We start from the raw sequence: 16774 nt of genomic DNA, 5'->3' as shown, positions 1-16774 counted from the left end.
ATGAGGATGATGAACAGACTTGAACATCTCTCCTATGAAGAAAGCTTGAGAGCCCTGGGGCTGTGTAGTTCAGAGAAGAGAAGGCTGAGAGGTGACCTTATTAATGTGTCTCAAGATCTGAGGGGTGGGTGCCAAGAAGAAGGGGCCAGGCTCTTTCAGTGGTGTCTTGTGATAGGACAAAGAACAAGGGGTGCAAGCCAGAGCCCAGGAGGTTCCACCTTAACATGAGGAGAAACTTCTTTGGTGTGAAGGTGCTGGAGCCCTTCAGCAGGCTGCCCAGAGAGGCTGTGGAGTCTCCATCTCTGAAGGCATTTCAGCTCCCCCTGGATGCACTGCTGTGTGACCTGCTTTGGCAGGGTGGGGGTTGGACTCGGTGATCTCTGGAGGTCCCTTCCAACCCCTGCCGCTCTGTGATTCGATGATTCCAGGCCGTCCTCCCCGCAGCTGGAAGCAAGGGCCACTGCCTCCCAGTGCTGCTATTGCTGTGGCAGCCAAGTCAATGCATGTTGCAGCATGGTAATACAGTATGACTTCCCCCTTTAATGGAATTTTTCTAGCCCACTAGGAAAAGAAACAAGGTGGGGGGGTGTGGAATAAAAGCCTCCATTAGCCGTACTACAAAGGCTCCTGCTTATTAGTATGTTAGAACAGCAGCACACACACATACACACACAAAAAAGGAAAAGAGGGGAAAAAAAAAAAAGAAAAAGGGAAAAAAAAAAAGCCACCCCACAACATTTCTTGAATCTAATTATTGCTGACAAATATGAAAATTGAAATCAAAGTTAAATTTTCAGCTACACTGCCTCGTACGGCAGCAGCTTGCCGGCTCCCAACTATTGCATCAACACATTCAGGCTGCTGAGAAGGCTGCAGAGATTGCATCCCCCTCCTTCCACCCCCCACACCCCCAACCTTCACCCCAACACCCCCCCCCCCCTTCACCAGCCCACCCCTCCATCTTCAGAGGCATTAACTCTGACATATTCCTCTCCACAGCTGGGGCCACGCAACTAACTTCACGTTTAGGCGACGGAGGGAAGCTTGCAGGGGGCTGCCAGGGGAGGGAAAGGAAGGCTCTTTGTTCAAATGTCAGACATTTATAGGATGGGTTGGGGTGGAAGGGACCTTAAAGGTCATCCAGTTCCAAACCCCCTGCCATGGGCAGGGACACCTCCCACCAGCCCAGGTTGCTCAAGGCTTCATCCAGCCTGGCCTTGAACACCTCCAGGGAAGAGGCAGCCACAGCCTCCCTGGGCAGCCTGTGCCAGGGTCTCCCCACCCTCTCTCTAAAGAATTTCTTCCTAATCTCCAGTCTCAATCTGCCCTCTTCCAGCTCAAAGCCATTGCCCCTTGTTCTGTCACTAGAAACCCATTTAAAAAGTCCCTCCCCAGCTCTCCTGTGGCCTCCTTCAGGTACTGGAAGGCTGCTCTAAGGTATCATAGTGTAGTATCACAGTATCTCAGTATCAGTCAGGGTTGGAAGGGACCATAAGGATCAGCTAGTTCCAACCCCCCTGCCATGGGCAGGGACACCTCACACTACATCAGGCTGGCCACAGCCTCAGCCAGCCTGGGCTTAAACACCTCCAGGGATGGGGCCTCAACCACCTCCCTGGACAACCCATTCCAGGGCTTCACCACTCTCATGGGGAAGAACTTCCTCCTCACCTCCAGTCTGAATCTCCCCACCTCCAGCTTCATTCCATTCCCCCCAGTCCTATCACTCCCTGAGATCCTGAGCAGTCCCTCCCCATCCTTCTTGTAGCCCCCTTCAGATACTGGAAGGCCACAATGAAGTCACCTCGGAGCCTTCTCTTCTCCAGACTGAACAGCCCCAACTCCTTCAGTCTGTCCTCACAGGAGAGGTGCTCCAGCCCTCTGCTCATCCTCATGGCCCTTCTCTGGACACCTTCCAGCCCCTCCAGATCCCTCTTGCAATAGGGGCTCCAGAACTCCAGGTCTCCCTGGAGCCTTCTTTTCTCCAGGCTGAACAACCCCAACTCCCTCAGCCTGTCCCCACAGGGGAGGTTCTCCAACCCTCTGATCATCTCAGGATTTATTTCCAGCTTTCCTTTTCCCCAACCTGAGCTTAAAAAAAAAAAAACAATAATAAAGAAGCTGCTGGATGATTTTAAATTCTTCCAGACAGAAGATCTGGAAGGGAGGAGAGAGTGGAGATGGAGGGGGGGTGTAGGAAGTGGAAAAAAAATGCCTTGTCAACAAATTTCCTTTCTCCTGCCTCCCCCCCCCCCCCCAACATTCTGTAAAAATCAATCCCCTTTGTCATTTTGCTCTGCTTGTGTGAATGTTTAATGGCTGTCGAGGGAGATAATGATTGCTGCTAGGAAATTCATTTCAGATTTGCTATTTATAAAGTACTTGGTGCTCAGGTGGGAAATTAACATAAGGAAGGGGGGAAAAAGGACCAAACTAGGGTAAAAAAAAAAACCTGCAGCAGGAGAGGAGGGATGAGATGCTGCAGGGCTGGCTGGAAGGTGCCATCCTAAACAGGGTTTGCATCTGTTCCCCAGTCTCTCCTGAGAGAGGTGGAAAAGCCTTGCAGGTGTTACAGCCGGCACACACTAGGGACGTGGGGGTGCTCCTGAGCAGCCTCCATTCATGCATAGAACTGTGTCAGCTGGGACAGACCTCCAAGATCAGCAGGGCCAACCCTAAACACTACCATGGCCATCAAACCATGTTCCCAAGTGCCATTTCATAGTATCATAGCATCATAGTATCACAATCAGGGTTGGAAGGGACCACAAGGATCAGCTAGTTCCAACCCCCCTGCCATGGCCAGGGACACCTCACACCAGATCAGGCTGGCCACAGCCTCAGCCAGCCTGGGCTTAAACACCTCCGGGGACAGGACCTCAACCACCTCCCTGCACAACCCATTCCAGGGCTTCACCACTCTCATGGGGAAGAACTTCCTCCTCACCTCCAGCCTGAATCTCCCCACCTCCAGCTTCATTCCATTCCCCCTAGACCTATCACTATCTGAGATCCTGAGCAGTCCCTCCCCAGCCTTCTTGGAGCCCCCTTCAGATACTGGAAGGCCACAATGAGGTCACCTTGGAGCCTTCTTTTCTCCAGACTGAACACCTTGAACACCTCCAGGGATGGGGACTCCACCACCTCCCTGGGCAGTCTGCTCCAATGCCTGACTACTCTTGCAGCAAAGAAATTGTTCCTCATCTCCAATCTACACCTGTCCTGGCATAATTTCACAGGCCATTTCCTCTCCTTTAATCTCCTGATACTGGGGAGAAGAGACCACCTCACCCCTACCTCCTTTCAAGGAGTTGTAGAGAGCCAGAAGGCCTCCCCTCAGCCTCCTTTTTAGAATAGAATAGAACAGAACAGAACAGATTGGAAAAGACCTTCGAGATCTTCAAGTCCAACCTATCACCCAACACCATCTAATCAACTAAACCTCCCCTGGCACAGCTTGAGACTGTGTCCTCTTGTTCTGGTGCTGCTTGCCTGGGAGAAGAGACCAACCCCCTCCTGGCTACAACCTTCCTTCAGGGAGTTGTAGAGAGCAAGAAGGTCTCCCCTGAGCCTCCTCTTCTCCAGGCTCAGCAACCCCAGCTCCCTCAGCCTCTCCTCCCAGGGCTGTGCTCCAGACCCCTCCCCAGCTTTGTTGCCCTTCTCTGGACACATTCCAGCAACTCAACATCCTTCCTAAACTGAGGGCTCCACACTGGACCCAGTTTTTTTCCAGACTAAGCCACCCCAGTTCCCTCAGCCACTCCACCCCAGCCCTGTTCTCCAGACTCCTCACCAGCTTCACTGTCCCAGCCCAGAGCCAGGCTTCTCAACCAGGATTTTGCAGCCTGTGCTGCAACTGCAACATCATCAGCCAAGAAAAACAAACCCAAACCCAACCACTACCACCACCACCTCTGATGGTTTACACCCAACTCCCTTTTCCAGACCCCCAGCCTGGACCCTCCCAAGGTCTCAGGGGAGACCTTATTGCTGTCTACAACTACTTGAAGGGAGGTTGTAGCCACGTGGGGGTTGGTCTCTTCTCCCAGGCAACCAGCACCAGAACAAGAGAACACAGTCTCAAGCTGCACCAGGGGAAGTTTAGGCTGGAGGTGAGGAGAAAGTTCTTCACTGAGAGAGTTGTTAGACATTGGAATGTGCTGCCCAGGGAGGTGCTGGAGTCCCCATCCCTGGCGGAGGGGAGTGGATGTGGCTCTTGGTGCCATGGTTTAGTTAGTCATGAGGTGTTGGGTGACAGGTTGCTCTTGATGATCCTTGAGATCTCTTCCAACCTTGGTGATTCTGTGATTCTGTGATCCCTTGGGATTAACCACAAACCTCCCTGGAGTCCCTCCCAAGCCCAACAACCTGTTGCCAGGCGTTTGCTGTGCGCGTCCCGAGGGAATTCCCATCTGCGGCTGCAGCCGGCGGTCCCCACGCTGCCATTGAGCTGCTAATTCCTTGTCTCAGAAGTTGCTTTTCACTTTCTGATTTCTTCAATAATAGGCTTGGGATGAATCCCTTAAGCTCCTGAAATAAGCTGAAAACCGCTTTTCCATCCATTTACATAAACACAAGTGGATCAGAAGGAATAATCATACTTCATGCATTATGTGGGGGGGCGGGGGGCTTTGGAGCCGGGCTGCTAATGCGATGTCAGCTTTTGAAGGGTCCCCCCCCCAAAATGCACAATGGGAAGAGCTGACATGTGGAAAAGCAGCACAAAAGGTAAACAATAAATAATAGCCAAGGGTTGGTGCTTTGGGGTGGGTTGTTTTTTTTTCCATGCTGTCTTCAATAACAAGGTGGTTTTGGCTCTGCTGCTGCCTCAGCTTCTAATGGATCCCGCTCCCCGCCAGCCTTGCTCCAGAAAGGGCTTCATTAAGAGAGATGTCACTCATGCTAAATCCAAATTCACCTCTTGCCAGCCAGCCCTGCCACTCTCCCATGCTTTGGCTCTCTCTCAAAAACCCCAGTGCTGGCTTTTGGGGATTGACTTTGCAAAAGGCAAAGTCTAAATGCAGGCACCCTCTGATCTCTAAATACCATCTGTCCCGCAGAAAGGGAATAAAAGCGAGAAAACAACCAACCCCAAGCCAAGAACTTTGTGTTATTCTCTAAATAGCTCATGGGATCATACAATTGTCTCACTTGGAAGAGTCCTCTAAGATCATCAACTCCAACTGCCAGCCTAAGACCACCAGGCTCACTGAACCATGTCCCAAAGTGCCATGGCCACAGGTTTATCGAGCACCTCCAGGGATGGAGACTCCACCACCTCCCTGAGCAGCCTCTTCCAATGTCTGGCCACTCTTGCAGCAAAGAAATTGTTCCTAATATCCAACCTTCTTCACAGAGAGAGTTGTTAGCCATTGGAATGGGCTGCCCGGGGAGGTGGTGGAGTCCCCATCCCTGTAGGTGTTCAAGAGGGGATTGGATGTGGCACTAGGTGCCATGGTTTAGTAGTCATGAGGTCTTGGGTGCCAGGTTGGACTTGATGATCATTGAGGTCTTTTCCAATCATGCTGATTCTATGATTCTAAACCTCCTCAGGACATTTCCTCTTGTCCTATCACCTGATCCTAGGGAGAAGAAACCAGCCCCCACCTCACTCCAATCTCCTTTCAGGGAGTGCTATGGAATGGAATAGAATGGAATGGAATAGAATAGTATGGAATGGAATGGAATGGAATGGAATGGAATGGAATGGAATGGAATGGAATGGGAATAGAATGGAATAGAATAGAATAGAGTAGAAAAGAATAGAGTAGAATAGAATAGAATGGAGTAGAATGGAGTAGAATGGAATAAGAATAGAGTGCAACAAGGTCTCCTCTCAGCCTCCTTTTCCCCACACTAAACCTCAGTTCCTTCAGCTGCTCCTCACCAGCCCTGATCTCCAGTCCCTTTCCCAGCTTTGTGGCCCTAAAATCCTCCCCTAGACACTACGTCTAAGATCAAGGCCAAGCCCCAACCCCACACCCCTACAAGAGGAGGGGAACAAAGCTCATGTAAGGCCTGAGATGATTCTTCGACAGCACTAATGAACCTCGCTTTGCTTCGAGTGCTTGTCACCCTCCCAATGAGGCAGGTCAGATCTGGCTTTCAAAGCAGTTCTTTAACTCCAGAGTGCAGTTGGTGACAAAAATCAAAACATGAGCAGAGGATCTGGGCTTCAAGAAATCACAACAAAATAAAAGGGGGTGGGGGGAGAGGGGAAATAAAACAGAGCAAGGCTCCAGACTCCAGGCTCTTTTGATGCAGCTGGAATGCAGCCCCTTGGATCTCTCCTCTCTTTCTGTTTTTGTCTGCAACCTCTTCACAACTTGCACACAAAGCTTTGTTCAGCTCCAAGTCTGCACAAGAATGCTTAAGAAAAACAAAACAAAAATCAATCTCTGCTTTGCCTACAATTTACTTTCACCAGGATCTTTTTTCCACCCCCCTCCCTCCCCTGGTTTAGTCTGTTTGGGAATAAATAAAGACCTCCACTCTGCTTCGTGTCTAATATTGAACAATTTCCTCTGGCTTCTTTCTTTTTTTCTTTCCTTGGGCTTCTTAGCAGCTGCAGTCTCCCATGGCGAGGCAGGGGAGGATGAGAATCGAGTCTCACAAGCTCCCTTTCAGGCTCAGGCAGGGTTGTCCCAGTGCTCAGCGATGTAGTTACATAGTGGAGGGGGAAAAAAAACACCCAACCAAATCCAGGCTGGCTAGAGCAGACGTGAAGGGGATGATGGCTGGGATCTTTCTGAGGGAGGAAGAGCCATGAAATGAGGCCACATCACTGCAGGACAAGTAGAAACAAACTCAGAACCCACATCCCAGCATTATTTTTCTCTGCTGCTATAGAATAGAATAGAATAGAATAGAATAGAGTAGAGTAGAGTAGAGTAGGATAGGATAGGATAGGATAGGATAGGATAGGATAGGATAGGATAGGATAGGATAGGATAGAATGGGATAGGATAGGATGGGATATGGTAGAGTAGAGTAGAGTAGAGTAGAGTAGAGTAGGATAGGATAGGATAGGATAGGATAGGATAGGATAGGATAGAATGGGATAGGATAGGATGGGATATGGTAGAGTAGAGTAGAGTAGAGTAGGATAGGATAGGATAGGATAGGATAGGATAGGATAGGATAGAATGGGATAGGATAGGATGGGATATGGTAGAGTAGAGTAGAGTAGAGTAGAGTAGAGTAGAGTAGGATAGGATAGGATAGGATAGGATAGGATAGGATAGGATAGGATAGGATAGGATAGGATAGGATAGGATAGGATAGACCAGGTTGGAAAAGACCTTTGAGATCGTTGCGTCCAACCTATCACCCAACACCATCTAATCAACTAAACCACGGCACCAAGTGCCTCATCAAGTCTCTTCCTAAACACCTCCAGTGATGGTGGCTCCACCACCTCCCTGGGCAGCACATTCCAATGGCCAATCTCTCTTTCTGGGAAGAACTTTCTCCTCACCTCCAGCCTAAACCTCCCCTGGTGCAGCTTGAGACTGTGTCCTCTAAACCACCAAACTCCTGCTGCTCCCATCCTCTCTGCAAGCCAGACCCACCGTGGCTCCAAAGTTAAGGGCTTGGTGCAAGCCACAGCTCTCTAGACAGATTGAAGTGCCCTCCTACAAGGTACTGATCACCCCACTGCTGCTGGGGTCCACCCACCTCCTGAAGATCCTCAGCCCCCCCTCCAGAAGTTCCCCAGTCCTGCCCCATGACTTTCAGCTCAGCAGCACTCTCACCCCATGCTCACGGGAAGTCGGATGATACTGAGCCAGCTTCCATCACAGCCTCTCCAGCGCTTTGAAGGGAATACTCCAACCTCCACTCATTTATGCACGTTGGGTCCCTGGGATCTTGGCTTCCCTGCACGACTGCTACAAAGCATCTCAGAGCAGTGGCTCCTGGGCTGCATGAAGCCCTGCTCAGAGGGCCCTTTTTCCACTGCCCCTGATTAGCAAGCGAAGCATGCACGAGATGGAGGAAGGGAAAGCAGAGAGGGGAGGATGCCAAGAACCAACCACTGTCTTTAGTGGGAACAGTCAACAGGACAAGAAGGTCAAGGGGTCAATTAATTTACAACAGCTTTCAGCATTGGACATATTAAGTGCAAGCACATCAAAAATCCATGATGCTCTCCTTGGCAGGAGATAACAGAGCCCAGCGAAGGCAGCACCTCTGATTTATTATTAACCAAGAGCAAGGTGCCTGCTCTGGGAAGGAGGAGGGAGCTGGGAGCTCCTCAAGGCCAGCAGCCACTGCTCCAAATGTGCAGGGAGCACCGGATCAGTGATGTTTAGAGGATGCACCAGCACCCATGAAAGCAATTCTTGGGGCCAGGGCGTTCCAGGGGATGCAATAACAAAGAGCTCATCCTTTACAGTTTGGGGTTTGCACACAGAAGCTACTGAAGGCACAGAAAGACCCTGGCTGAAGATAGGAGACGGCAGCACAGCTTGGACTTCCACTACAGAATCCCCAAATCTGGCATCTTGCTTTTTTTGGCCCCTGTTTAAAAACACTAAGGACTCAACTCCAAGTCCAAGATGCAGCTCCAAGTCTTTGCCACGAACATCTAAGGTGGATCACGTTTGGGGGCCAGCTGGATCTGCCACCAGGCATCAAAGGAGCACCACCAGCAACACTGGGGGGGAAAAAAAGCCCTATTTACCCTCTTCAAAGCTTTGCTGCAGGAAAGCATCCCTTCAGCTGGGGAAGCAGCAAAGGCAACATTGCCCTTCCCTGCCACTATTGAAGTTTGGGAAGGAAAGAGATGCAAGAGAGGTTTGGGGTTTATTTTTTTCCTGAGTTCCACAGCCAGAAAGCTCCTCCCCATGTACCACAGGCTGAGGAAGAAGGCTGGATGGAGCCCAGCTCCACTGGCTGACTGTGAGCTGCCTGGGAAGCAAGCTGGTGAGCTCTCCACCTTGGTTTATCACAGAAAACAGCAAGCCCTGCTTGCTAACTTTGACCTAGATCTGTCAAACTGATCAATTTTCTCCTCATAGGTGTGTGGGGGGGGAAACATATCAGATTGGAGGGGGATCACAATAGGGATATCTTAAAGCCAAAACTACAAGGCAAAGACATGAAGCAGACACTTCCAATATGGAATGAACTCATCTCAGGCACAGGCCAGGGCTGGCACAAAGGGAAGACAGGAAAAAAAAACATAAACCAGGGCTGCTGTGGTGGTCAAAATGCCAACAGAGATAAAGACAAGCAGTTTCTGCTAGGCACTAGGGCATCCCAACACTGGTTATGGACTCCAGAGCATCCAGCACCTCCAAGCCTGCTAAAGAGAGCCCATCCCTTTGATTACAGAATCAACCAGGTTGGAAAAGACCTCAGGAACCATCAAGTCCAGAAGTTTACAGTCACCAGAGAAGGTTTACCCCAGGCTCATTGCTACCACCTGATATTCTTCTCTAGGTGTCAAACTCCTATTCACCTCCTCTTGGCCAGGCAATGAATCTCATCCCTAGCCTGGGGATGGCTGAACAGCTCCATACCTCCTTGGCCATGCAGGCCAGGTCTGCTTAGCTGTCTCCTCATGTATCCCACTGGAGATAACCTTCTCCATGCCTATATTCTAAGAGCAATAAGCTGAAATCCAGTGTGCATGGGACTTCACACAACTCTAATCTGGGACTTCACACAACTCTAATCCACATGTGGGGCTCCTAAAGCTGGAGTAGATGCAGCAGGAGCCAGCTCCAGCGTGTGTCCTCTGGCACACCACAGTACAGAGGTATCCCTTTACAAATGACACTCTGATGGTCTCTCTGATAAGGAGCTCTCCACACACACAGCACAGAGCAACCACAACAACTTTACTCCTTGCTACATTCTACTAGCCAACCACTGCATGACAGATCAGTGGAGGGATGCTCAGAGGGAAGCAGCACTACCCCAGGCCATGAAAAACCCCACATGGCATGCTGCACAGAGCAAATCATGGAATCACAGGATGTTAGGGCTTGGAAGGGACCTCTGGAGATCATTGAGTCCAACCCCCCTGCCAAGGCAGCTGCACCTACAGAAGGCCACATAGGAATGCACCAGGTGGGTTTGGAATGGCTCCAGAGATGGAGACTCCACCACCTGCTCCAGGGCTCCATCACCCTTCAATTAAAGAAGTTCCTCCTCATGTTTAGATGGAACTTGCCATGTTCAGGTTTGTGTCCCTCTCACTGGGCATCACTGAACAAAGTCTGGTCCCATCCTCCTGACACCCACCCTTGAAGTATTGATCAGCATTGATGACATCTCCTCTGAGGCTGCTCTTCTCCAGACTAAACAGCCCCAAATCTCTCAGCCTTTCATCATCACAGAGATCACAGACTCAATAAGGTTGGAAATGACCTCAGAGGTCATCAAGTCTAACCTATCACCCAACACTTCATGACCAACTAAACCATGGCTCCAAGTGCCACATCCAATCCTTTCTTGAACACCTCCAGGGATGATGAGTCCACCTGGGCAGCACACCCCAATGGCAAATTCCTCTTTCTGGGAAGAACTTTCTCCTCACCTCCAGCCTAAACTTCCCCTGGCACAGCTTGAGACTCTGTCCTCTTGTTCAGATGCTGGTTGCATCTTTCCTTTATCCTCTCCAGCAAGCCCCTGTCCTTCTTGAAGGAACCAAGAAAGCCACCAACCCTTCAAAGCCACCAACCAACCCAAGATCCCAAGTGCCAGCCCAGCAGTTTAGGTGCCAGCCCACATTTTCGCTCGGTGCAGCCTGCTTCCCAAGCTCTGTGCTGGGGCTCCTCTTTGCTCTGCTGAGTGTTCAATCTGTGCCAGTTAATCCCACGTGGTGGCCTGATTTCCAGAGGTGCTGGGCACCTGCTTCCAGCTCCATTTAGGATCACCAGGAGCAACAGATGTTCCTCAACATTCCCATCCAGGCAGCTGAGTAACCACGGTGTCTTCCCTTCCTTTTATGTACTGCCTATAACGGGGTTATCTAATCATGTAGCTATTGATTATTACTGTTATTACCTATTAAACAGCTATTCTCTGCTGTGGGGGTGAATATCACATTCTATTGACCCAGCACAGTAACTATTATCCACCAGGAAGCCACATCCAATATTTTCCCCAGGGAACTATAAATCTGGGTGTTCCCAGAGCGATGTCGATAGATGTAATGTTTCTTATATACATTCATTAGCTCAATTACCTTCCTGTACCAACTGCCAGAAGGTTTCCCCCGCCCTGCCTCCCACCTCCACCAAGGAAACCTTCTCAAATCCTGACCTTCCCAAGGGGAAGCAGCTCACATGGACAGGATTCTGTCCTGGACAGGCTGGAGAAGTGGACTGAAGAGAGTCTCAGGAGGTTCGATAAGGCAAAGCGCAAGGTCCCGCACCTTGGTCAGGTTAAATCTTGCCTCCTGCCTGGGGGATAAGATGATTGAGAGCAGCCCTGGAGAAAAGGACTTGGGGGTACTGGTGGGGGAGAAGCTGGACAGGAGCCAGCAATGGGCACTTGCAGCACAGAAGGCCAGTGGCAGCCTGGGCTGCATCAAAAGCAGAATGGCCACAGATGGAGGGAGGGGATCCTGCCCCTCTGCTCTGCTCTGGGGAGACCTCACCTGCAGTGTTGTATCCAGCTATGGGACCCTAAGACAAGAAGAACATGGACCTGCTGGAGCAGGTCTAGAGGAAGCCACAAAGGTGATCAGAGGAACACCTCTCCTACAAACACAGGCTGAAAGAATTGGGGATGTTCAGCCTGGAGAAGAGAAGATGCTGGGGAGACCTTAGAGCAATATTTCAATATCTGGAGGAGACCTACAGGAAAGGTGGGGAGGGACTGTTTAGAAGGGCTTGTGGTGATAGGGTGAGGGACAATGGCTTGAAACTAGAGCTGGGGAGATTAAGGTTGGACATCAGGAGGAAGCTGTTTACCATGAGAGTGGTGAAATCCTGGCACAGATTGCCCAGGGATGCGGTCGAGACATTCAAGATCAGCCTTGCCGTGGCCCTGGGCAGCCTGCTCTAGTTGGAGATGTCCTTGCTGACTGCAGGGAGGTTGGACAAGATGACCTTTGAGGGTCCCTTCCAACCTGATGCAATCTGTTAATCTGTGGATGTGTCTCTCCCTCCCAGACCCAACTTCTCCATCACCCATGAGTGGAGGCCTGTGGCTCAGTCTGGGAATTATCTGCGACCCAGCCACAGCGACGGAGCGAATAATTCCTTCGTCTGAGGAACACTCCCACGGATGCTGTTGACATATGCTATTATTTTCCATACCTATTTCAGCCCCTCTGCTCATTAGAATAAGGTCTTTATGCTAATTTGTAAAGCAAATTCCCATAATTCTTGGCTTACTGATGCTAAAGGCCCAGCTAAATCTTCTGTGACCTTTTAGCCTGCGTAATCCTTTTACACATGGTTGAGCCAAGAGTTTTCTTCCCACTTCCCTCTTCCCCTCCCCAAGTGCTCAAGCCCTCCTCTTCCTCGAGGAATCCAGGTATGTGTGTGTGTGTATGATTCATGAGTATCAAGCACACACAAGACCATACCTCTGCTTTGAAACATGGAAAGAAGGAAGAGAAAATGCTGCTGCTGGATCCTTAAACGTGCTCTAGATAGCTGTTCAGTGGTGCTATTTAAAACCCATGCAGGAAAAAAATATAGCCAACAATGAGAGCTGTGTTGCCAAACAGTCACTCACTTCCCAGTGCCTGAGGCAATCCCAGCCCTCTGCAGTCTTCCCAGTTCTCTTCCCCCCAAGCCACAGCTGAATTTTTGGCTGGCTCTGCCCTTCCCACGCCCCCATGCGACGAGCATCTCATCCCTATGGGAGATGCAGCACCCAAGGGTGAGCCTCGAGCTTGCTTTCTAGTACCAACACCCAGAAGGACCCTTGGGAACGGTGGGACAAAAGCAGGTTGGACACCTCGGGGCCCATCAAGCTCCTTCCTGATGGCTACAGCACTCAACAGCCTCCTGCTTCCAGAGTGAAAGAAAACAATCAGCCCAACAATCTATCAGCGAAACTCAGTGGCCCTCTGGATGTTTGCACAAATGCAGATGGTCAAGCACTTAGGAATTATCCCACTTGAGGCTCCACTCTACTCTCAAGCACACTCCCCAGCCACTTTCCTCCTTGTTTGTTTGGCAGTAAATAGGTAAATGCCCTGGAATATTGATAAAGGCGCTGCAGAGGGCAGCACAGGGCTCTGGAGCTGCTGTGCGGGAGGTGCGCGCAGAAGGCGCTCTCCCTGCACGCCAGCGCTCTGCCAGCGCCAGGCAGCTCCCTTCGTGTGCCAAGCAAGAGGGAAAAGTTCGAAAGCCAACAAGCTGCTGGGAGATACCGGCAGAGCTCAGGGAGCAGAAGCACCACGCTGCTGATTTGGGGCCGTGAATCACCTCTGAGGAGGAATCTTTGGGCCCAATAACTCCCCCCCCCGCCGCCCCAAATTCCTCCACGCTCCCTTTGAAAGCTTTTGCCAAAGGCAAAATTGGTTTTGCTGTGTGGGGTTTTTTTATTCCTTTAACCACTCTTTAAAGCAGAATTATGCCAGAAAACCTTCTGGGTGGACTCCTCTTCCCCTCCCCTCCACACACACACAACCCTCTCCCCCCCCCCAGTTCCTCACAGCTAACCAAACCCAAACTGGACCCAAACTGTTCTGCTCTGTGCAATATTCTGCCCAGGGTCCCACGTAACACAGCTCCCTCTGTGTGTCCCCCATCCCCCCTCAATCCCAGCAGCGACTTGAGGGCTCCTCACAGCCACAGACTTCTGCAGGGCAGGGGGGGGATGGAGGATTATTTTTTGTATCTGCTTGGTGAGGCAGCGCAGGAAAACAAACCCAAACTACTTTTTGATCCTCAAGCTTTGATGAGAGCGAGGGGAGGAAGCATGATAGATGATCAGAGGCAGGGAATAAGGCTGCAAGGAAGCCAAGTTGAGAGGTAAATGCAAGCCTTAAAAAATATATATATATGAAATGAAGTCGACATAAATGAAGCACAAATTCTAAGCAGGAGAATGGAGGCAGCAGCCCCACGCCTAGGAAATCCCCTTGGGATCCTGAGGTGATCCTGAGCAGCAAGGCTGGGAGAAGGAAAGCAAGCTTGTGGAGGGAGAGAGGGAGGAAGGATAAGAGGAGAAATGTCTTGGCATGGAAGAGGAGCAATGCCTTGGCGTGTGATGTGCATGCTAAGCAGCCCACGGCGGTCGATATGGCAGGGGTGGCTCTGCAAGAGCCGGCCCAGCCTGCCCAGGAGAGAGAAGTTTCAGAGGAGATGGAGGCTGCTGGTCACCCCCCCAGGGCACAGCAGCCCCCAGCCCGGCTTGGGCAGCCCCCAGCACCACACAGGCAGGGCTCTCACACCCTACCAGAGTCCTGCTGCAGAGGAAGGAGGGGACCAGGCAGGGCTGATTTGGGCGTAGGGGTGGCCAAATCCTGCACCCAGCCCTGGGTGGGCAGCTCAGGGGTAACTGGCTATGGCTGTTCTCTTTTTTGTTTTCCACCCAGAAGGTGGGTGCAGCCATTCCTTGAAGGTGTCCGCACCCCCCCGGAGGTGCTTCCATCCCGGGTACCACGGAGCCGGGGCATCCCTGGGCACGGTGCAATGCAGCCCCCTGGGTGCATCGCTCCCCATCCCAGATCCGTGGAGAGCCCGGAGAAGGATTCGGTCCGGGGGGAAGGATGTAGCCCCATCCTTTCCCTCTCCCCTCCCTCTTCCCCTCTCCCCCCTCCCCTCCCCTCCCCGGAGGTAACCCCGCTCCCACAGCCCCTCCAGATGGCTGCGAGGAGACTAACGCAAGCTGACAGGCTCGGCGCTCCCGGCCAGATGGGGCTGGCTCCTGCCTCCCTCCTTCCCCCCGCCTTTGCCCAGCGCTTTTTTCCCTTTGCTCTTTTTCTTCTTGTAAAACACCCCACCGGAAGCATCCTTCCCCTCCCCAGAGGGGCAGGCAGCCCTGCTCACCCGGGACAAGGACTTCCCAACTCCCCAGCCCGGGAGTTTTTGGGACGACCTTGCAGCCGGGTCGGCAATGCAAAGAGGACGGCGGTAGGGCTGCACAAAAAGACCCCGAACCCCACTTCTACCCCCCGCCTGTTGGATGCATTGCATCCAGGAACTAAGTTGAGACGGCAGAGTCCTTTAGCACCGGCTTCCTCCCCTCCGACAACAACAAAAAATCATCACTGGGGGAGAAGAGCCTTCCCCCCCCCGCAGCCCGAAGCAAGCAGAAACTGCCAGATGCCACCGTGCCATAGCCACATCCACACACATTCCACAGCCCGCAACTTAACGGCGGGTTGGAGACCCTCTTTCAGCTCAGCCCCCGCTTCGGGGGCTCCTCATCACCCATCCCAAGCCCTCCGGGTGGGCTGCGCATCCTTCAGCTGCATCCCGCCGCCCCCCCGCCCCCAGCATTCCTGCCCGGCCCTACCTTGGGAGAGGAGCAGCGCGGCCATCCCGGCGAAGATCACCCAAGAGACGGGGTGCTGCATTTTGGCTTGGGCCATCTTTTAACCCCCACCTCTTTCTTCCCAGCTCACTGCTTGCCGGGGAGAGGTTTAAAATCCAGCGTTTCCCGGAGCAAAGCGCAGGAAGGGAAGGGAGGAGGAGGAGGAGGAGGAAGAAGGGGGAAAGGGGGGTTGGGAGGGGGGGGGAAGAGGGGAAAGAGGGGGGAAAAAAAATTCACCGCAGGGTGAGGGAAGGAAAAAAATGCATGAAGAAAAGGAGAGAGGAGGAAAGAAAAAAGGAAAAAAAAAAAAGGGGGGGAAGGGGGGAAAGGGGGGGTCGGAAGGGGTTGCAAGGTGCGAGGGACAGGCGCTGCCGTCCCCGCCGCTCCGGCCCCGCACACGCCGCCCGCCTGCACCACGCCGCCGGCCGCGCAGCGCAGCCCTCCCCCGCACCGCACTCATTGGCTGCGCCCCCCCCGTGCCGGCATCCAACACCCCCCAGGCATCCCAGACCCCCCCCCGGCATTCTTGCATACCCCTCCCGCCCCCCTTATGTAGTCCCCCCCAGGCATCCCAGACCCCCCCCCTCGGCATCCTCACATAATTCCCCCCCCCCCCCCCCCCCCCCTTACACATCTCCCCAGGCATCTAAGACACCCCCAGGCATCCTGACATAACCCCCCTTTCATACTCACCAGCATCCTCAATCCCCTCCTCCCCCCCCCCCAGCATCCTCATCCCCCCATCCCGAGCACTCTTACACCGCATCCCACCTCCCTTGTGGCATCCTCACCCCCCCTTTGTATCCTCACATCTCCCCCACCCTGACATCCTCACAATTCCCCCCCCCCCCCACTATCCTGATATCCTCACCCCCCCCTTTACCAGAAAACAAAAGCTGGGTGACCCCCCCCCATGGAGTGACAGCAACAGTGTCCTGACTCAGTTTCACCACCTGCATGATGATGGGAGGGAACCCCCCCCCCCAGTGACACCCCCCTCCTCATACCACCCTGAATGAAGGTGTGCACCTCTGCTTTGCAGGGCTGGTGTCTGAAGGGGAGAGTGTCCCCCAGCACCATCCAGACAAGCCTCTTCCTGCTGCAGGGCTGATCCCAGATGCAAATTGCTCCAAAAGAAGATTTAATAGTGAATAACTCTCCAATTTGTAGTAGAAATAGGACTTTTTTTTTTCCCTCCAGACAAAGAGTGACAGGTTGGACTTAATCTTTGAGGTCTTTCCCAACCTTATTGATTCTATGATTCTATGAAAGGCTTTTTTCCCCCTATACTCAAAGACCATCTCCAGCTCTGAGCAGCATC

General features: G+C 52.3%; 1 protein-coding gene across 1 annotated transcript in view; it reads right to left on the bottom strand.

Annotated features, from left to right (window-relative positions):
- The window catches only part of NTM (neurotrimin), a 546022-nt gene extending 530384 nt beyond the window's left edge, over window positions 1-15638 (bottom strand). Inside the window, exon 1 of the mRNA XM_054176077.1 lies at window positions 15436-15638. Coding sequence (XP_054032052.1) covers window positions 15436-15511 — 76 coding nt within the window. The 5' untranslated portion in view covers window positions 15512-15638. The remainder of the gene's footprint in view (window positions 1-15435) is intronic.
- Window positions 15639-16774: the final 1136 nt, after the last annotated feature.

The sequence above is a fragment of the Dryobates pubescens genome, chromosome 34, assembly GCF_014839835.1.
Source record: "Dryobates pubescens isolate bDryPub1 chromosome 34, bDryPub1.pri, whole genome shotgun sequence".
Taxonomy (NCBI): Eukaryota; Metazoa; Chordata; class Aves; order Piciformes; family Picidae; genus Dryobates; species Dryobates pubescens.
Note: the sequence above shows the minus strand (reverse complement) of the source record. Positions and strands in the feature narration are given on the sequence as shown.